The following is a 16018-nucleotide window of genomic DNA, read 5'->3' on the forward strand; positions in this document are numbered from 1 at the left end:
GAATGGAATCCTTCTATGATTGCTCCAGGTGCTCCAGTTTCCTCCCGCAGTCCAAAAAAGTGCAGGTTAGGTGGATTGGCCATGCCAAATTGCCTCTTGGTGTCCCAAGGTGTAGATTCGGGGGATGAGCGGGATAAATATATGGGTTATGGAGATAAAATCCAGGAAAGATGTTCTGTTGGAGAGTCGATGCAGACTCGATGGGCTGAATGGCCTCCTTCTGCACAGTCGGGATTCCATGATTCAACAATTTCATCAACAAATAAATGGGTTGGATTACATACCGAGGGTTGGTCCTCTGCACCATGGTGTAAATGTTGGGCATGAACCCTGTTTCACTCAGCTGGCTGTCCCTGCTTTGAGCTTTTAGTTAATGTGGCCTTTAGTTATTATGAGGAGACACTTTCACCCTCCCCTGGAGGAAGTCCCATCTCATGGAGCTCCTGGCCAATCAGAGATAAGTTCAGGATCGGCCTCGGCAAGGGTGGCGTTGGGCGTGTTGGGAGGGTGAGAGGTGGTGGGGGGGGAGGAGGGAAGTGTGGGGGTGGAGGGATGGCAGTAGACATGGTGCGGGATGGCTGTTGTAGGTGGGGATGGGTATGGCGGGGGGGGGTGGCGCTTCCAATTCATAGGGGACTCGGAAAGGCAGAAAATCACCCCTGCCCCCAATTCCTCAATGGCCACAGGGACAAACCTGCCAGGCTGAACATTTAATCTGAGGGGTAGAGGGAGACCTCGAAGTGGGCATTAATTGCCCACTTAAGGTCCTTATATGGACCACAGGTAAACAGCCCACCTGTGCCTTTGCCACAACATGTAAAGTTGAGGTGGGTACAGGTTAGGCTGGTTAGCAGCAAACACATCTCCAATGCCACTGTGCCCTATTACGCAGTTTCACCCGCCTGCCTCCCTGTCCTTGCATGGCCTGTAAAATCCAGCCCAACATGTCTGTAACTAAAGCCTCAAATTTAATAATAGCGACACCTCACAACAAAGTGAGCACAACTCTATATATAACAAAGCTGGATCTCACAAGTACTTGTTGCAGCAAGAACCAGTATACAGCTGATTACTGAAGAAGAAATTTAAAGTTATTTATTAGTGTCACAAGCAGGCTTACATGAAGCTACTGTGAAAATCCCCTTGTCGCCACACTCTGGCACCTGTTCAGGCACACAGAGGGAGAATTTAGCATGGCCAATGCAACCGAACCAGCACGTCTTTCGGAATGTGGGAGGAAATGGGAGCACCCAGAGGAAACCCACGCAGACACGGAGAGAACGTGCAGACTCCGCACAGACAGTGACTCAAGTCGGGAATCGAACCCGGGTCCCTGGTGCTGCAAAGCAGCAGTGTTAACCATTGTGCCACTGTGTTGTCCCAGAAGATGTCATTGGAGTAGTCAGGTGTGAGGAACATTGGCAAATGGAGTTCAATCCAGAGAAGTGTAATGTTACACATTTGGGAAAGCTAACTGCCCAAGAAAATGCACAATAAATGTTCGGAGTGTGGAAGAACAGAGGGACCTCGGAGTGCATGTCCACACTCTGTGAAGGTGGATGGACAGACAGATAATGTGGTCAAGGAACATACCATTTATTTTCTTTTATAGGAACATACAAATTTAGGAGTAGGAGTAGACCATTCAATCCTTCGAGCCTGCGCCACAGTTTCGTAAGATGAGGGTTGATCTCATTGTGCTCATAGCTCTACTTTCCTGACTGCCACCGCCCCTCTCCCCCCAATAACCTTTGACTCCTTTGCCTAACAAAATTCTGTCTAACTCTGCCTGAAACAAATTCAATGATCCGGCCTCCACTACTTTCTGGAGAAGAGAATTCTACACACTAACAGCCCTTTGATAGATAAAGTTTCTCCTCATCATCTGGCTCACTAATGTCCTTTAGGGAAGGAAATTTACCTGGTCTGGCCTACATGCGAATCCAGAACCACAACAATGTGGTTGATTCTTAAATGATCCTCTGAAATGGTTGAGCAAAGTCATTCAGTTCAAGGGCATTCAATTGGAGATGGGCAACAAATGTTGGCCCAGTCAGTGACACCCACATCCCCTGAAAAAATTTAAACTAAGGGAAAACATCCTCCAGTTATCCACCCTGTCAAGTCCTGACAGCATCTTACATGTTTCCAGAAGATCACCTCCCAGTAATTAGCCAAGGCATAACAACATTAAAGTTTATGCTGTAAGTGTATAAAATACTAGTTTAGGAAATACCCTTCCAGACATAAACTCAAAATCAGTTAGAAAATATGTAGCTTATATGGTTTTTACTTGGTGCCAGTCCTTGAGCTTTTGAACACCCCTGGACAGAGATACAGGGAGGCACCTGTCTTCTGACTCTCAGACAACGGCCTCCAGAGAAAGACCTGTCTTTAAACAACAGTACTCTGACCCAAAAACTCTTTCCATCTGCCAGCAGACATATTTTAAGGATTTATAGGCTGATAACCAATCTGTTTGGCTAAAGTTGTGAACACACCTTCCGTGGCCATCAAGTCCTGAAGTGGAATTTGCACCCAGAGCTTTTGGTCTAGATGTAGGAATGCTAACCACTGCACCACAGGATATTCTCACTGAGGTGCACCATTTGGTACTAATGAGAAAGTAGATGCACAGTGAAAACATCATTGTTAATGTTGTAGAGACTTGCTGGTTTTTATCTACTTGTAATTCTTTATTAAGTCTATTGCTCATATTAATTGTGTGTTATGAATATTGTTCTATTTTACAGAACATCAAATCCATCAACTTTTATCGCCATGACTCAGAAACCAGGCCAGTGAGTAGGAATTCTCTTGCTTTGAAAATTGTCTTGAGACTTCACCTTCTTAAGTTTAAGTTTATTTATTAAGTTCATTTATTAGTGTCACAAGTAGGCTTACATTAACACTGCAATGAAGTTACTGTGAAAATTCCCCAGTCGCCACACTCAGGTGCCTGTTCGGGTATAGTGAGAGAGAATTTAGCATGGCCAATGCACCTAACCAGCACATCTTTCAGACTTAACATCATGGCTTAGTATGTTGACACCAATATACGTTTTCCCCATGTCTGCGTGGGTTTCTTCCAGGTGCTCCAGTTTCTTCCCACAGTCCAAAGATGTGCTGGTTAGGTTGATTGGCCATGGTAAATTGCCCCTTAGTGTCAGAGGGACTAGCAGGGTACATAGGTGGAGTTAAGGGGATAGGGCCTGGGTGGGATTATGGTCGGTGCAGAATCGATGGGCCATTTGGCCTCTTTCTGCACTGTAGGGGTTCTATGAACGCAGAACAACAAACTGATGGCATTTCCCTCTCATCAATTCTCGTTCTCACCCAATAACCATGACATCACCCCTGCTGGTTTTTGGCAAAGAGATTGAACTATTCAAGAGAGGCCCAGCAGTTAAAATGATATTGATTATAGAGTCTCTGGCATTCTCCCTCCTTCCCTCCCAAGACACTGCCCAGGTTAAAATTGGCACTTACAAACCGAATTCCTCAGCAATTCATCAAATTGTATACAATGTCATATGCTGACTCTCGCAAGGGTGCCCTTCACAGTGGCACAACACATTTCAGCTGTTTTTAGCATCGGTTCTGGATATGCCATTCCAATGGGGGGCATTCAGCAATTATACCCGCTTGTTCTGTGGACCAGCAATACACAGAATCACAGAATTTTACAGCACAGAAGAAGCTCTCTTGGTCCATCATGTCGGCATCATATCTCTGAATGAGTAATTCACTTCAGGCATTCTCCAGCCTTCTCCCCGTAATCCTGCAGATTTTTCCATTTCAGGTAACAGGCTAATTCCCTTTTCAATGCTTGAAGTGAATCTGCCTCTGCCACATGCTCAGGCAGTACATTCCAGACCTTAACCACTCGCTGCATAGAGAAAGTTTATTTTCTCATTTCACTATTGCTTCTTTTACTCATTACTTTAGATCAGCGCCCCGTCATTCTCAATTCTTCCACCAAGGGCAACAGTTTCTCCAAACCCCTCATGATTTTGAATCCCTCTGTCAAATCCCCTCTCCACCTTCTTTTCTCCAAGAAAACTACCCTAACTTCTCCAATCTATCTTCCTGCCTGAAGTTCCTCATCCCTGGAACCATTCTCATGAACCTGGGCGGCATGGTGGCACAGTCATTAGCACTGCTGTCCCACAGCGCCAGGGACCCGGGTTCAATTCCACCCTCAGATCATTGTCTACACAGAGTCTGCATGTTCTCCTCGTGTCTGCATGGGTTTCTTCCGGGTGCTCCAGTTTTCTCCCACAGTCCAAAGATGTGAAGGTTAGTTCAATTGGCCATGATAGTGTGTCTAAAGTCCAGAATCAAATTCTAGTTGCGTATTCTTTCACAGAGGTCAGAGGGTTGAAAATTGACTTCTCCAGTGGAACTAACTTCCACGATAAGATAGGTGCACAGAAATAAAATAGCATTGGAGGTGGTGGTACAGAAGTTCAAAGGTTCACATAGAAACAGTGTCAATGAGGGCCAGGCATCTAAACCTGGACACAGTATATTTTGTGTGCAGCTGCTTGATGGGTGAAAAGATGAACAGACAGAGCTTTGCAGCTAAGGCAGTATGACAGGTCCCACCATGTCACATGACTCCCACCTCTCTACTTTGGCTTTGACAGAGACTGTATATCCATTCCTTTGTCTGTGTTACTGAGATTGTTAATGCTCCACCATTAAGTCTTAATGTGAGGTTGGAAGTTTGTTTATCCTTGCAGCCAAATTGGTTCCAGTTGACCAGGCTTGGCTTATGACATGTAGATGGCCTTTGTATAATTCCCTTTTGAATTTGGTTTCTGCAGCTGTTAGCGTACCCTCAGTGATAATGAGGTGCAGGTTCCTATAACACTACCAAATAGCCCTGTTGTTTTAAGGGTCATAGCCAGACCTGACTTCAGCCATTTTTAAAAGTAATTGTCCAATTTTAGAATTTAGCCAAATAAAGCCAAGGATATTGTATACTTTATTAACTGCTCTCTTAAGCTGACTTGCTACATTCAATGAGTTACACACAGATACATTCAGGTCCCTCTGCTCCTGCACCCCTTTAGAATCTCATCTTCTACATTGTCCAGCCATTCCACCATCTTGTCTATAACCTTCCAACGTTCTACACTAAGTTCCTCATAGTTCATAATGCAATACAGTTCAAATTCAGCTGCAGCAAGTGCAAGTATAATCAGGTTGCATCAGCCTATGGAGAGGAGTGTGATGACTCTGATCATCAAATCATTGGAAGAATATTTACCCCTTTGGGAAGATCCAGAGGTAAATAACAGACATACATAGAACCATAGAATTATGGAATCCTGACAGTGCAGAAGAGGCCATCAAGTCTGCAATGACTCTCTGACAAAGTACCTTGCCCAGGTCCTACTATCCCCCCGCCCCCTCCTTATCCTCACCCATTTCACATGGCTAATTCCCCTAACCTACACATCCTGGGTGCTAAGGAGTAATTTAGTATGGCAAATCAACCTCCCCTGCACATCTTTGGACTGTGGGAAGAAACCAGAGCACCCGAAAGAAATCCATGCAGACACAGGAAGAACATGCAAACTCCACACAGGCAGATAGTGACCTAAGGCTGGAATCGAAACCGGGTCCCTGGCATTGTGAGGTAGCAGTGCTAAGTACTGTGCCACCATGCCGCACATCCATGACATAATCCGAGCTGACAAAGTTTAAGTTACATAGAAAGATCAAATGGCCTGGTCTGTTTACTTTGGAGAAAAGATTTTGAGGGAACATCATGTTGAGAATTGATAGTCCATTTGCCAAGTGACCTTTTCGGCTTATGGGATCATTACACAGCGGCTTTTTCTTGTATTGCAATAGCAGAAATGACACTGTAAGATTATAGCTGGAAAGTATGTGCTGGGCTTGTAATTATTTACTTTTTAATTTCCAGAGTCTTCAAAAAGACAAGCCCAAATGAGAAGGTTAGTATCTTCAGGTCCTTGTCTGAGGATTTGATTGACATTTTCATTTCATCTTTTGACATGATGTTGCCGTTGGATTTCTGAACTACACTGTTCCCATTTGTAGTTTGCATTGCTGGCTACCTTAATTCTATTATCCCTCTCCCAGTAAGAAGGTCTGGGGGTTGTTTTGACTTTTGCGATAGTGCCTACTGAAGTATAGAATTGCATAGAGATTTACAGTCCTGTGTAAAATAACACTTATTTCCATTATCAACAGATCTCACTATATCTGGGAAAGCGGGACTTTGTGGATCATGTCAACACTGTGGACCCAGTTGGTGAGTAGCATAACATTTACAAATCAAAACTGATTGCTTACCATGTGCATGCATTCCGCTGCACAATGTCAAAAACACACTAGCAATCGCTAAGGAAACTTGACATTGAACTTATAAAATTCTCCTTGATCAAACAAATTTCCACTCAATCTTGAATTTGGAAGCCATTTTTGATGTGGATGGTGAGGGGAAGTACCTGTCTTCAATACTGTGCTCCGTTCGTAATCCAGCTTGATCTATGGATAGTGTATCCTCCACAGTTGGTTGGACACAGTACAAGATGATTCTCTCTAGCAGCTTAGGGAGCAGCACAGTAGCACAGTGGTTAGCACTGGTGCCTCACAGTGCCACGGGACCTGGGTTCAATTCCCGGCTTGGGTCACTGTCTGTGTGGAGTCTGTATGTTTCCTACGTGTCTGTGTGGGTTTTCTCCTGGTGCTCTGGTTTTCTCTCAGAATGCAAAACTGTTCAAATTCCAAAAGATGTGCTGGTTAGGGTGCATTGGCTGTGCTAAATTCTCCCTCAGTGTACCCAAACAGGCGCCGGAGTGTGGCGACTAGGGGATTTTCACATTTACTTCATTGCAGTGTTAATGTAAGCCTACTTGTGACATGAATAAATAAACTTTAACCTCTTAAAGATACAGGCTGTTTTTTTATTTTTAGAGTGGTGCAGATTTAAATAATTTCAAAGCTTTGAGTTTTTTTGCTATCAAGGGCTGTGTTATGTTAATGTAAGCCTACTTGTGACTATAACACATGGACAGAAAATAAATTGATCTATAACTGGAAACTTCATTAGGATCCGTGCCAGGTTTGGGGTTTGCAATGATCTTAGCTTTCCACCAAAATAATGGTGGTGGGTCTGGAAGGTGGCTGCTTAAGGAGCCTTGGTGAGTTCCTGCAGTGCATCCTATGGGTGGCACAAACTGGTGCCACTCTGCATCAGTGGTAGAGGGAGTGAATGTTTGTGGAAGGAGTGCCAATCAAGTGGGCTGCTTTGTCCTGCATGGTGTCAAGTTTCTTGAGTGTTGTTGGAGCTGCATTCATCCAGCTAATGCACTGTGGGGCTGCTACAATTCATCTTGGCAGCGTCTAGGCTGGAAGGCAGACAGGACAGCCTTGCCATCACCACTATGTAACCTGCTGCAAAATATATGCATGATGATGCTGGGTGGGCTATGTTGTGATGGCAATCAATCAGCCTGCACTATAATCACACACTGAGAATGGTTAATTGGGCAATGTTCCCAGCGTCCTCAGTGCCTGTGGACCCAACTGTCGGTAAACACCTTGAGGAGTGAGAGAATAGTAAAGAAACAAAGGGTAATTCTTGCAAACGTTTTGGGATATTAAATATTTTAATTTCTGTATCACAGTGTGGGCAATAAATTGATTGAAATACATTTATTTTAAAAGCTTTGGGCAAAATATCATTTAAAGTTGTCCTGCTCCTAATTGCAGCAAGGAGTAAGGGGTGGCAGGGCGGCGCAGTGGTTAGCACTGCTGCCTCACAGCGCTTAGGGACTTGGGTTCAATTCCGGCCTCGGGTGACTGTCTGTGTGGAATTTGCATGTTCTCCCCGTGTGGGTTTCCTCCAGGTACCCCAGTTTCCTCTTACAGTCCAAAGATGTGCAAGTTTAGGGGAGGTGGTGGCCTAGTGTTATTATCGCGAGACTATTAACCCAGAAACTGAGCTACTGTTCTGGGGACGTGCGTTTGAAACCCGCCACGACGGTTGGTGGAATTTGAATTCAGTAAATAAAAAATATCTGGAATTATGAATCTACTGATGACCATGAAACCATTGTCGATTGTCGGAAAAGCCCATCTGGTTTGCTAATGTCCTTGAGGGACGGAAATCTGCCGTTCTTACCCTGTCTGGCCTACATGTGACTCCAGAGCCACAGCAATGGGGTTGACTCGCGGGCAACTAGGGATGGGCAATAAATGCTGGCCAGTCAGCGATGCCCATGTCCCATGAATGAATGAAAAAAAGGTTAGATTGATTGGCCATGGTAAATTGATCTTAGTATCAGGGGATTAGCAGGGTAAATATGTGGGATGCAGGGTTAGGGACTGGGTGGGATTGTGATTGGTGCAGACTCGATGGACCGAATGGCCTCCTTCTGCACTGTAGGGACTCTATGATGATTGATGAAGTTTTAGCAAATAGATTGTAATTAACTTGGTATTTTAAAAGTTGTTTTGACTTATTTCTTTCAGATGGCATGTTGCTGCTTGATCCGGAGTATCTTAAGGACAGGAAAGGTAAAGGGACTTTGTTGGCATGTTTTACTTTCCATGTTTTGACTTTTCAGCTCGATCTGCAATATCTCCAAAGCACATGTTGCCACTGGACTCAGCATTACTTTCTTCCTTCATATTGTTTCTCCTGCTAAATCCAGAGTCTTGTTGCCACTCTGTGACCCAGTAGTAGCAAAATATTGATGAAAAATGGCTAAATTCTAGTGTGATTTTGGTCAGTCACCTCGGCTGGCGTCAAGGTAAGTTATTTTCTTATTAATTTATGGGATGTGGGCATCACTGGCTAGGCCAGCATTTATTGACCATCCCCTAGTTGCCCTTGAGAAGGTGGTGGTGAGTTGCCTTCTTGAACCGCTGCAGTCTCTGAGGTGTAGGTTCACCCACAGTGCTGTTAGGGAGGGAGTTCCAGGATTCTAACCCAATGACAGAGAAGGAAGTCAGGATGCTGAGTGACTCTGGGGGAAATTCCAGGTGGTGATATTCCCAGATATCTTCTGCCTTTGTCCTTCTAGATTATAGCGGTCATGCATTTGGAAGGCACTATCTATGGAGCCTTGGCAAGTTCCTCCATTGCATCTTGTAAAGGGTACACATGGCTGCCACTGTCATTGGTGGTGGAGAGAGTGGATGTTTGTGGAAAGGATGCCAATCAAAGGGGCTGCTTTATTCTGGATGGTGTCAAACTTCTTAAGCGTTGTTGAAGCTTCACTCATCCAGGCAAGTGGACAATATTCCATTACAGTCCTGACTTGTGCCTTGTAGATGGTGGATAGGCTTTGGGGAGTCAGGAGATGAGTTACTTATAGCAGGATTCCCAGCCTCTGACCTGCTCTCACAGCCACAGTATTTACATGGCTAGTCCAGTTCCATTTCTGGTAAATGGTAACCCCCAGGATGTTGATCGTGAGGGTTTCAGCAATGCTGATGCCATTGAATGTCAAGGAGTGATGGTTAGATCCTCTCCTGTTGGAAATGGTCATTACTTGGCACTTGTGTGACACAAATGTTACTTGCCACTTGTCAGCTCAAGCCTGGATATTGTCCACGTTTTGCTGCATTTGGACATGGACATGGACATACTTAATTGTCTGCCGAGTCATGGATGGTGTTAAACATTGTGCAATCACAAGGGAACATCCCCATGTCTGACCTTATGGTGGAAGGAAGGTCATTGATTGATGGAGGAATTTGAAATACCCTGGGATTTAAACACAGATAAAGACTATTAGAACCCTGGGATTTAAAACACTAACAAAGACTATTAAAACGGAGTGACAGAGTGGATTAACTTAGGATGGGAATCACAGACTGCCTTACAGATATATTTTACAAAAGTATTGTCTGCATAGAAACACATATAACCACAGTTGGAGGATTTAGACATGTATTTTTCAAAGTGTATTATTGAACAGGCATACATCTTGGCTAATGCCACAGGGAGCTAAGGCATCATGGGAAATAGGCCAGTAAAGTGAACCACATTCCTAATAACAATACACCCATAGAAACATAGCTCTCAACAGCATGGATACCAGACAGTTCAATTCATTGATCAAGGACAAGCTAGTGGTTCCAGACAGCTCAATGAATAGGCAGAGTCTTCAACTAGATAAGAGAGTCTAGAACTGGCAATAGGTAGCCAGGGGAAAGTCAGACAGAAACAACTAGAACTTACTGTTCCCATACTGTCAGAGAATATCTGTAATTGGCCAAGGTATGTGACATTTACTAATGATTATTGACCTGTACTAATGATGGTAGGCTCATGATGAGCAAGAGGGCGGGTAAAATATCTTTTGGAAAATGTATAATTGTAATGCCACTGTGATGTAACTTCAGAGAAGTGTTGGATCACCCAATCCTTCTCTCCCAGCGTGCGTTGGTCAATAAAGAATGTCTTTCACCGGGATGCTGTGGCCGCGGGTCTTTACATTAGCTAAAGTTCGGCTCAATACTTAGCCTCTGAAAAAAACCCTATATTGATGAAGCAGCTGAAGATGGCTGGGCCTCGGACATTACCATGAAGAGCTCCTGCAAAAATGTCCTGGAGCTGAGATTACTGACCTCCAACAACGACAACCATCTTTCTTTGTCCCAGGTATGACTCCAAACATTGGTGAGCTTTCCCTTTGATTTCCATTGACTCCAGTTTTGCTAGGGATCCTTGATACTATACTTGGTCAAATACTGCCTTGATGTCAAGGGCAGTCATTCCCACCTCACCTCTGAAGTTCAGATCTTTTGTCTGTGCTTGAACCAAGTCTATAATGATGATCGAGAGTAGACTTATAGGGCAGTAATTGGCTGGGTTGGGTTTGTCCTGTTTTTTGTGTACAGGACATACTTGGGCAATTTTCCACATTGCCAGGTGGATGCCAATGTTATAGCTGTCCTGAACAGCTTGGCTAAGGGCTCAGCAAGTTCTGGAGCACAAGTCTTCAGTACTGTTGCCAGAATTTTGTCAGGGCCCATAGCCTTGGAAATATCCAGTGCCTTCAGCTGATTCTTGATATCATGTAGAGTGAATCAAACCGGCTGAAGACTGACATCTGTGATGCTGGGGACCTCCAGAGGAGGCCGAGATGGGTCATCCACTTGACACTTCTGGTTGCAGATTTTTGCGAGTCCTTCAGCCTTATCTTTTACACTGGTGTGCTGGGCTCCCCTATCATTGAGGATAAGGATACTTGTGGAGCCTCTTCCACCAGTAAGTTGCTTAACTGTCCGCCACCATTCATGACTGGATGTGGCACGGCCGCAGAGCTTAGAACTGATCCGTTAGCTCCTGAACTCCATCAGCCAATCTGAAAACCTGCCAGTGGGGTGAGGTAAAATTCTGCCCTCTGTGTTGTAACCTGAGCAATTGCAAATCTCAGACAGGTTCAGTTATAGACTTCATATTAAAGCAATGAATCCCCACTTATGTTGCAAATCGTGATGTTCTGCAACCTGCCACTTTGTATTGGTCAAATATAGAGCCAGCCATAGGTTTGTCATCAATGTTAATCTATATAGCCAGAACTGCCTTTGATTTCTACTTGATAAAACCAGTTCTTATCTATATTGTAGAAGAATACACCTTAAAACCCACATGTTTGATCAAGTTTGTTGGAATGTGGTTTGAGGTTGCACCATGTCTGCTTATGCCTTGAGTTAGATCTATTTCGGTAAAGAGGCTATATATACAAACACCATCAATCCTACAAGTGTAATTCCCAATGAGCACGAAGTATTCTTAATTCACTTGTTTCAGAATTCTCTTTTTTCCTATTTCAATAGCTTATGTGACATTGATATGTGCATTCCGATATGGGCGTGAAGATTTGGACGTCATGGGCCTTAGTTTCCGAAAGGATATTTATTGTGAAACGATCCAGGTCTATCCACCAGTTGCAGACAACAAGAAGCCACTGACTCCACTGCAGGAGAGACTGGCTAACAAACTGAAAGAGAACTGCTACCCTTTCATCCTCCAGGTATGACTGTAATGATACGAGGTGCTTCCTCCTGCTGTCAAACACAGGGAAACATGGGTTCCAATAATAGCTCTTGAGGTGGGGAGAGAGCAGGGGAGACAAGACGCCTATGATTACGGGGGTCCCAGATGCCCTGCTGAAATTAGCCGCAAGACATCTTTTACCTGTTTCCTGAGAGAAATAGGGAGAGATTTTCCCAAAAATACTAATTGCCCAACGGGTGGGAAAACGGGAGATTTTTTGGGGCACACTTAGTGGGGTGGATTTCCATGCTGCCAGAGGATTCACGTGGTATGATGTGGGTGAGGGGGGGGGGTTGCTAATCCCACCTGAGAGGCCTGAATCAGCATGCCGAGTGGGCTACTGCACATGCCCTGACCTGTCAGTAGGGAGATGGGCACATGTGCAATGCCCACCCCCCCATCACTGGCCTCCCAATAACTGGCTTCCCCAACAGCCCTCTCCCGCTCTCCGACTACCTGATGGCTTCCCCACTCCACCACCCTCCCCCCCAACCCGGCGCTCACACAAACCCCCCCCCCACCCCCTCCCAGCCTGGGCCAATCCCCGATCACCAGCTCCCCGTGGCCAGCGCTGACCCCCCTCATCCCCGCATGGCCCACATGATCCTCCGCCCCACAACCAAGGAAAGCCCAGATCGCACTCCTCCCTCCCTCTCCCACCGATCTCTAACACAGAGTGCGCAGCTGTCATCAACCCCCATCCACCTCCCCCCCCACCCCCCCCCCCACCATCGATTGTCCCCCGAGTAGGTCCCACCCCCTTGGCACTACCTGGTGCCCAGTGGGAAATGCCAGGGTGCCAGGCTGGCACTGCCAGGGGCCATACCATCCCAGGCTTGCTAATGATGTGAAAATGATGATATCTATATTGTAATCAGCCTCATGCTGATTTCTGGTGCAAGGCTGATTACATTGAAAAGAAGGGCCTGGGAGAGTCGTGATCAACTGGATGCTGGTCGCAACTTCCATTAATGTCCCCCGCTGATATTCCCTGGCCAGCTGCGCTACTCAAGCAGCACAGCGGCTGGAAGAATCACGCTTATAGCCTTTCAGTGCTGGGGTAATTCGAGTGAGTCTTTTCTTTTGCACCTTCTCTAATGCCTCTACATCATTTTATGATATGGACACCAGAATTGTGATCCAAGTACGATTTGGCAAGATTTTAGACAAGTTTAGCACAACCTTGATTCTATGCCTCTGGAAATCAACCCCGGTGCTTTGTTAATTTTATAGCTTTAGTAAATGGTACCGCACCATTTTGGTGAATCTGCACCAGCTCCCTCTGTCCCTCTGTATCATTTAAACTCTTTGATCTGGGTCTTAGCCTGGAAGTGAGCCCTGTGCATTGAGAGTGGTGTTGGCCAGTGGGACAGAACATGTCTGCTTTCAGTGGGCATCCTACCCACAGGCAGAAGAATCTGACAGGGTGGAGGAATCTGGTGTTGAATTTCTCTGAGAGCGGGCGGTGAGAATGAAAGAAACCTCGGGGAGGAACCAGATGACGAGGGAATTCCGGATTGTGGCAGATCAGATGCTTATCCATGGGCCTCTATTGAGGGGGCGGGGGTGGGATTTGGGGACATTGTCCTGCTAAGCTGCCCAGCGAATAAAAATAGAAGGAATGTCACGGCCTTATTCTCATACTCAAATACCAACCCTCTACCTGCCAGAGGATTGTCTCTGACTCTTGTCCTGCCTCAGCTGAAACCAGAATTGGGTGGTTTCGGGATGGGTTCAGTGTCTTTTCCAGGGTTTCTACATTTTAACTCAGACCTGACGTCAGCCCAGCCTGTCACTGGGAGCATAAGATTCAGCCAATGTTTTCTGAGGGGTGTATAGAATCATATAATGGTTACGGTATAGGAGGAGGCCATTCAGCCCAAGGTGCATTCCGTATTCTTCCTACCAAAATGTACTGCCTCACACTTAGTGTTCATTTGCCATTCACAAGCCTACTGTGCACATTTATTAAAGTCTTTCCGTTTGTCACAGTCTACATTAACCACATCCTATTGTCATATGCCTTTGAGCAGCATGACATCACTTGAAGGGAAGTGTGTCATATAATCAAGTCTCAGTTTCACTTTGATCTGTAAGCAGAACACAGCACACACAGCTCTGCTGCTGATGTCTTCAAGCTCTCTCACCATGTATATCCATTCTCATGTGCCTAGTTTAAATAAATGAATGCACAACGTGTTCCCCTCATCCCGTATGAGTGACTTGTGCCTTTATATCATTATGAAAACATGACACATCACAATATCTACAACCTGTTATAACTAGGTAAGCACATTTTAAAAGGAGTAAATTACTTCAATTTCCTCTTACCACATCTGAAATAACTCCTCAGAGGCCGGTGTCCCTTCACCAAATTTAGATTTATTTACACAGTGAGTAACACTCAGAGAGGTACTTCCTCGTACAGAGTATAAACCCAGAGTGGCAGTAACCCTGACACTCACATGATGTACACATGCAGGGTTCCCTGATTGAACAAGTCATTACTGCCGTAATCAGGGAGCTCATATTCTAAGAGGTCCACATCATGGGCCTCACTGAAGTCATTGCAACATGCCTTCTACTCTTTGTGTGGGAACTGGCTCCTTGTCACTCATGATTGTACTCAAGGTCTGTTAAAAGCTAAGCAAAATGAATATTTACACCCACAATATCTATCTCTCTAAGCATTTTAATCTTCCCTTCTTTGGTAAAGGCAAGTTTAACTCTATAATTCTCCACTTACAGAAACATAGAAACTAGAAGCAGGAGTAGGCCATTCGGCCCTTTGAGCCTGCTCTGCCATTCATTTTGATCACAGCTGATCATCAAATTCAATACCCTTCTCCCCATATCCCTTGATTCCTTTAGCCCCAAGTGCTATGTCTAATTTCTTCTTGAAATCAGACAATGTTTTGGCCTCAACTACATTCTGTGGGAGTGAATTCCACACATTCACCACCCTCTGGGTGGAAGACATTTCTCCTCACCTCAGTTCTAAATGGTTTACCTTTCATCCTCAAACTATGACCCCAAGTTCTGGACTCCCCCACCATCGGGAACATTCTTTCTGAATCTACCCTGTCTATGATAGCTGGTAAGGGTTTTTATTTTCAAAAATAGCCTTGTTGTCACAAGATAGTGCCAATTAAAATGAGCTAGATGTTATTATATAACACCAACATTATATTGATATGTGTGTGTTGCTTTACAATAATTAATGTCTCCATAGATGCCTCCAAACCTGCCCTGTTCAGTCACTCTGCAGCCAGGATCAGAAGACCACCGGAAGGTAAACATACATTTTCTGTCCTGGGAACTTAGATTGGGATGGAAATAGAACATTCCCATTGATAATAAGGAGAGGCAATGGCCTTGTAGTATTTTCATTCGACTGTTAATCCAGAAACTCAGCTAATGTTCTGCGGAGCAGGGTTCGAATCCCGTCACAGCAGATGGTGGAATTTGATTTCAAAAAAAAATCTCGAATTAAAAAGATGACCATGAAACCATTGTCGATAGTCAGAAAAACCCATCTGGTTTATGTCCTTTAGGGAAGGAAATCTGCCGTCCTTACCCGATCTGGCCTATATGTGACTCCAGACGTGCTTGACTCTCAGTTGCCCTCGGACAACTGGGGATGGGCAATAAATGCTGGCCAGCCAGAGATGCCAATGCTCCACGAATGAATTTAAAAAAAGTTAGAGATTGTGGGATGAGGATGAAAATTGGGATTAATTTTTAACTTCCATCTGCTATAGTGGCTGCACCTCCTCCTTAATGTCAGCATCAAAAAGTTGCAACCATTATCGTTTGACATCTACTTTGACTGCAAATTCCATCCGGAGGCTCCACCATAGCTCCGGCATATTGGTCAGATAGCACACCAAGCTGGCCCGCAGATTGGGTCTGGGTGAGGTGGAGCAGGAGGGGGAAGAACGTGAAACCAAAGAGTGTGAGGTC

General features: G+C 45.0%; 1 protein-coding gene across 1 annotated transcript in view; it reads left to right on the forward strand.

The window, feature by feature from the left end:
* Window positions 1–2781: 2781 nt before the first annotated feature.
* Window positions 2782–16018, forward strand: part of LOC144493174 (arrestin-C-like) — a 68345-nt gene continuing 55108 nt past the window's right edge. Inside the window, exons 1-6 of the mRNA XM_078212071.1 lie at window positions 2782–2801; window positions 5939–5969; window positions 6229–6289; window positions 8515–8559; window positions 11836–12032; window positions 15288–15347. Coding sequence (XP_078068197.1) covers window positions 2782–2801; window positions 5939–5969; window positions 6229–6289; window positions 8515–8559; window positions 11836–12032; window positions 15288–15347 — 414 coding nt within the window. The remainder of the gene's footprint in view (window positions 2802–5938; window positions 5970–6228; window positions 6290–8514; window positions 8560–11835; window positions 12033–15287; window positions 15348–16018) is intronic.

Source organism: Mustelus asterias, chromosome 4, assembly GCF_964213995.1.
Source record: "Mustelus asterias chromosome 4, sMusAst1.hap1.1, whole genome shotgun sequence".
NCBI classification, from domain to species: Eukaryota; Metazoa; Chordata; class Chondrichthyes; order Carcharhiniformes; family Triakidae; genus Mustelus; species Mustelus asterias.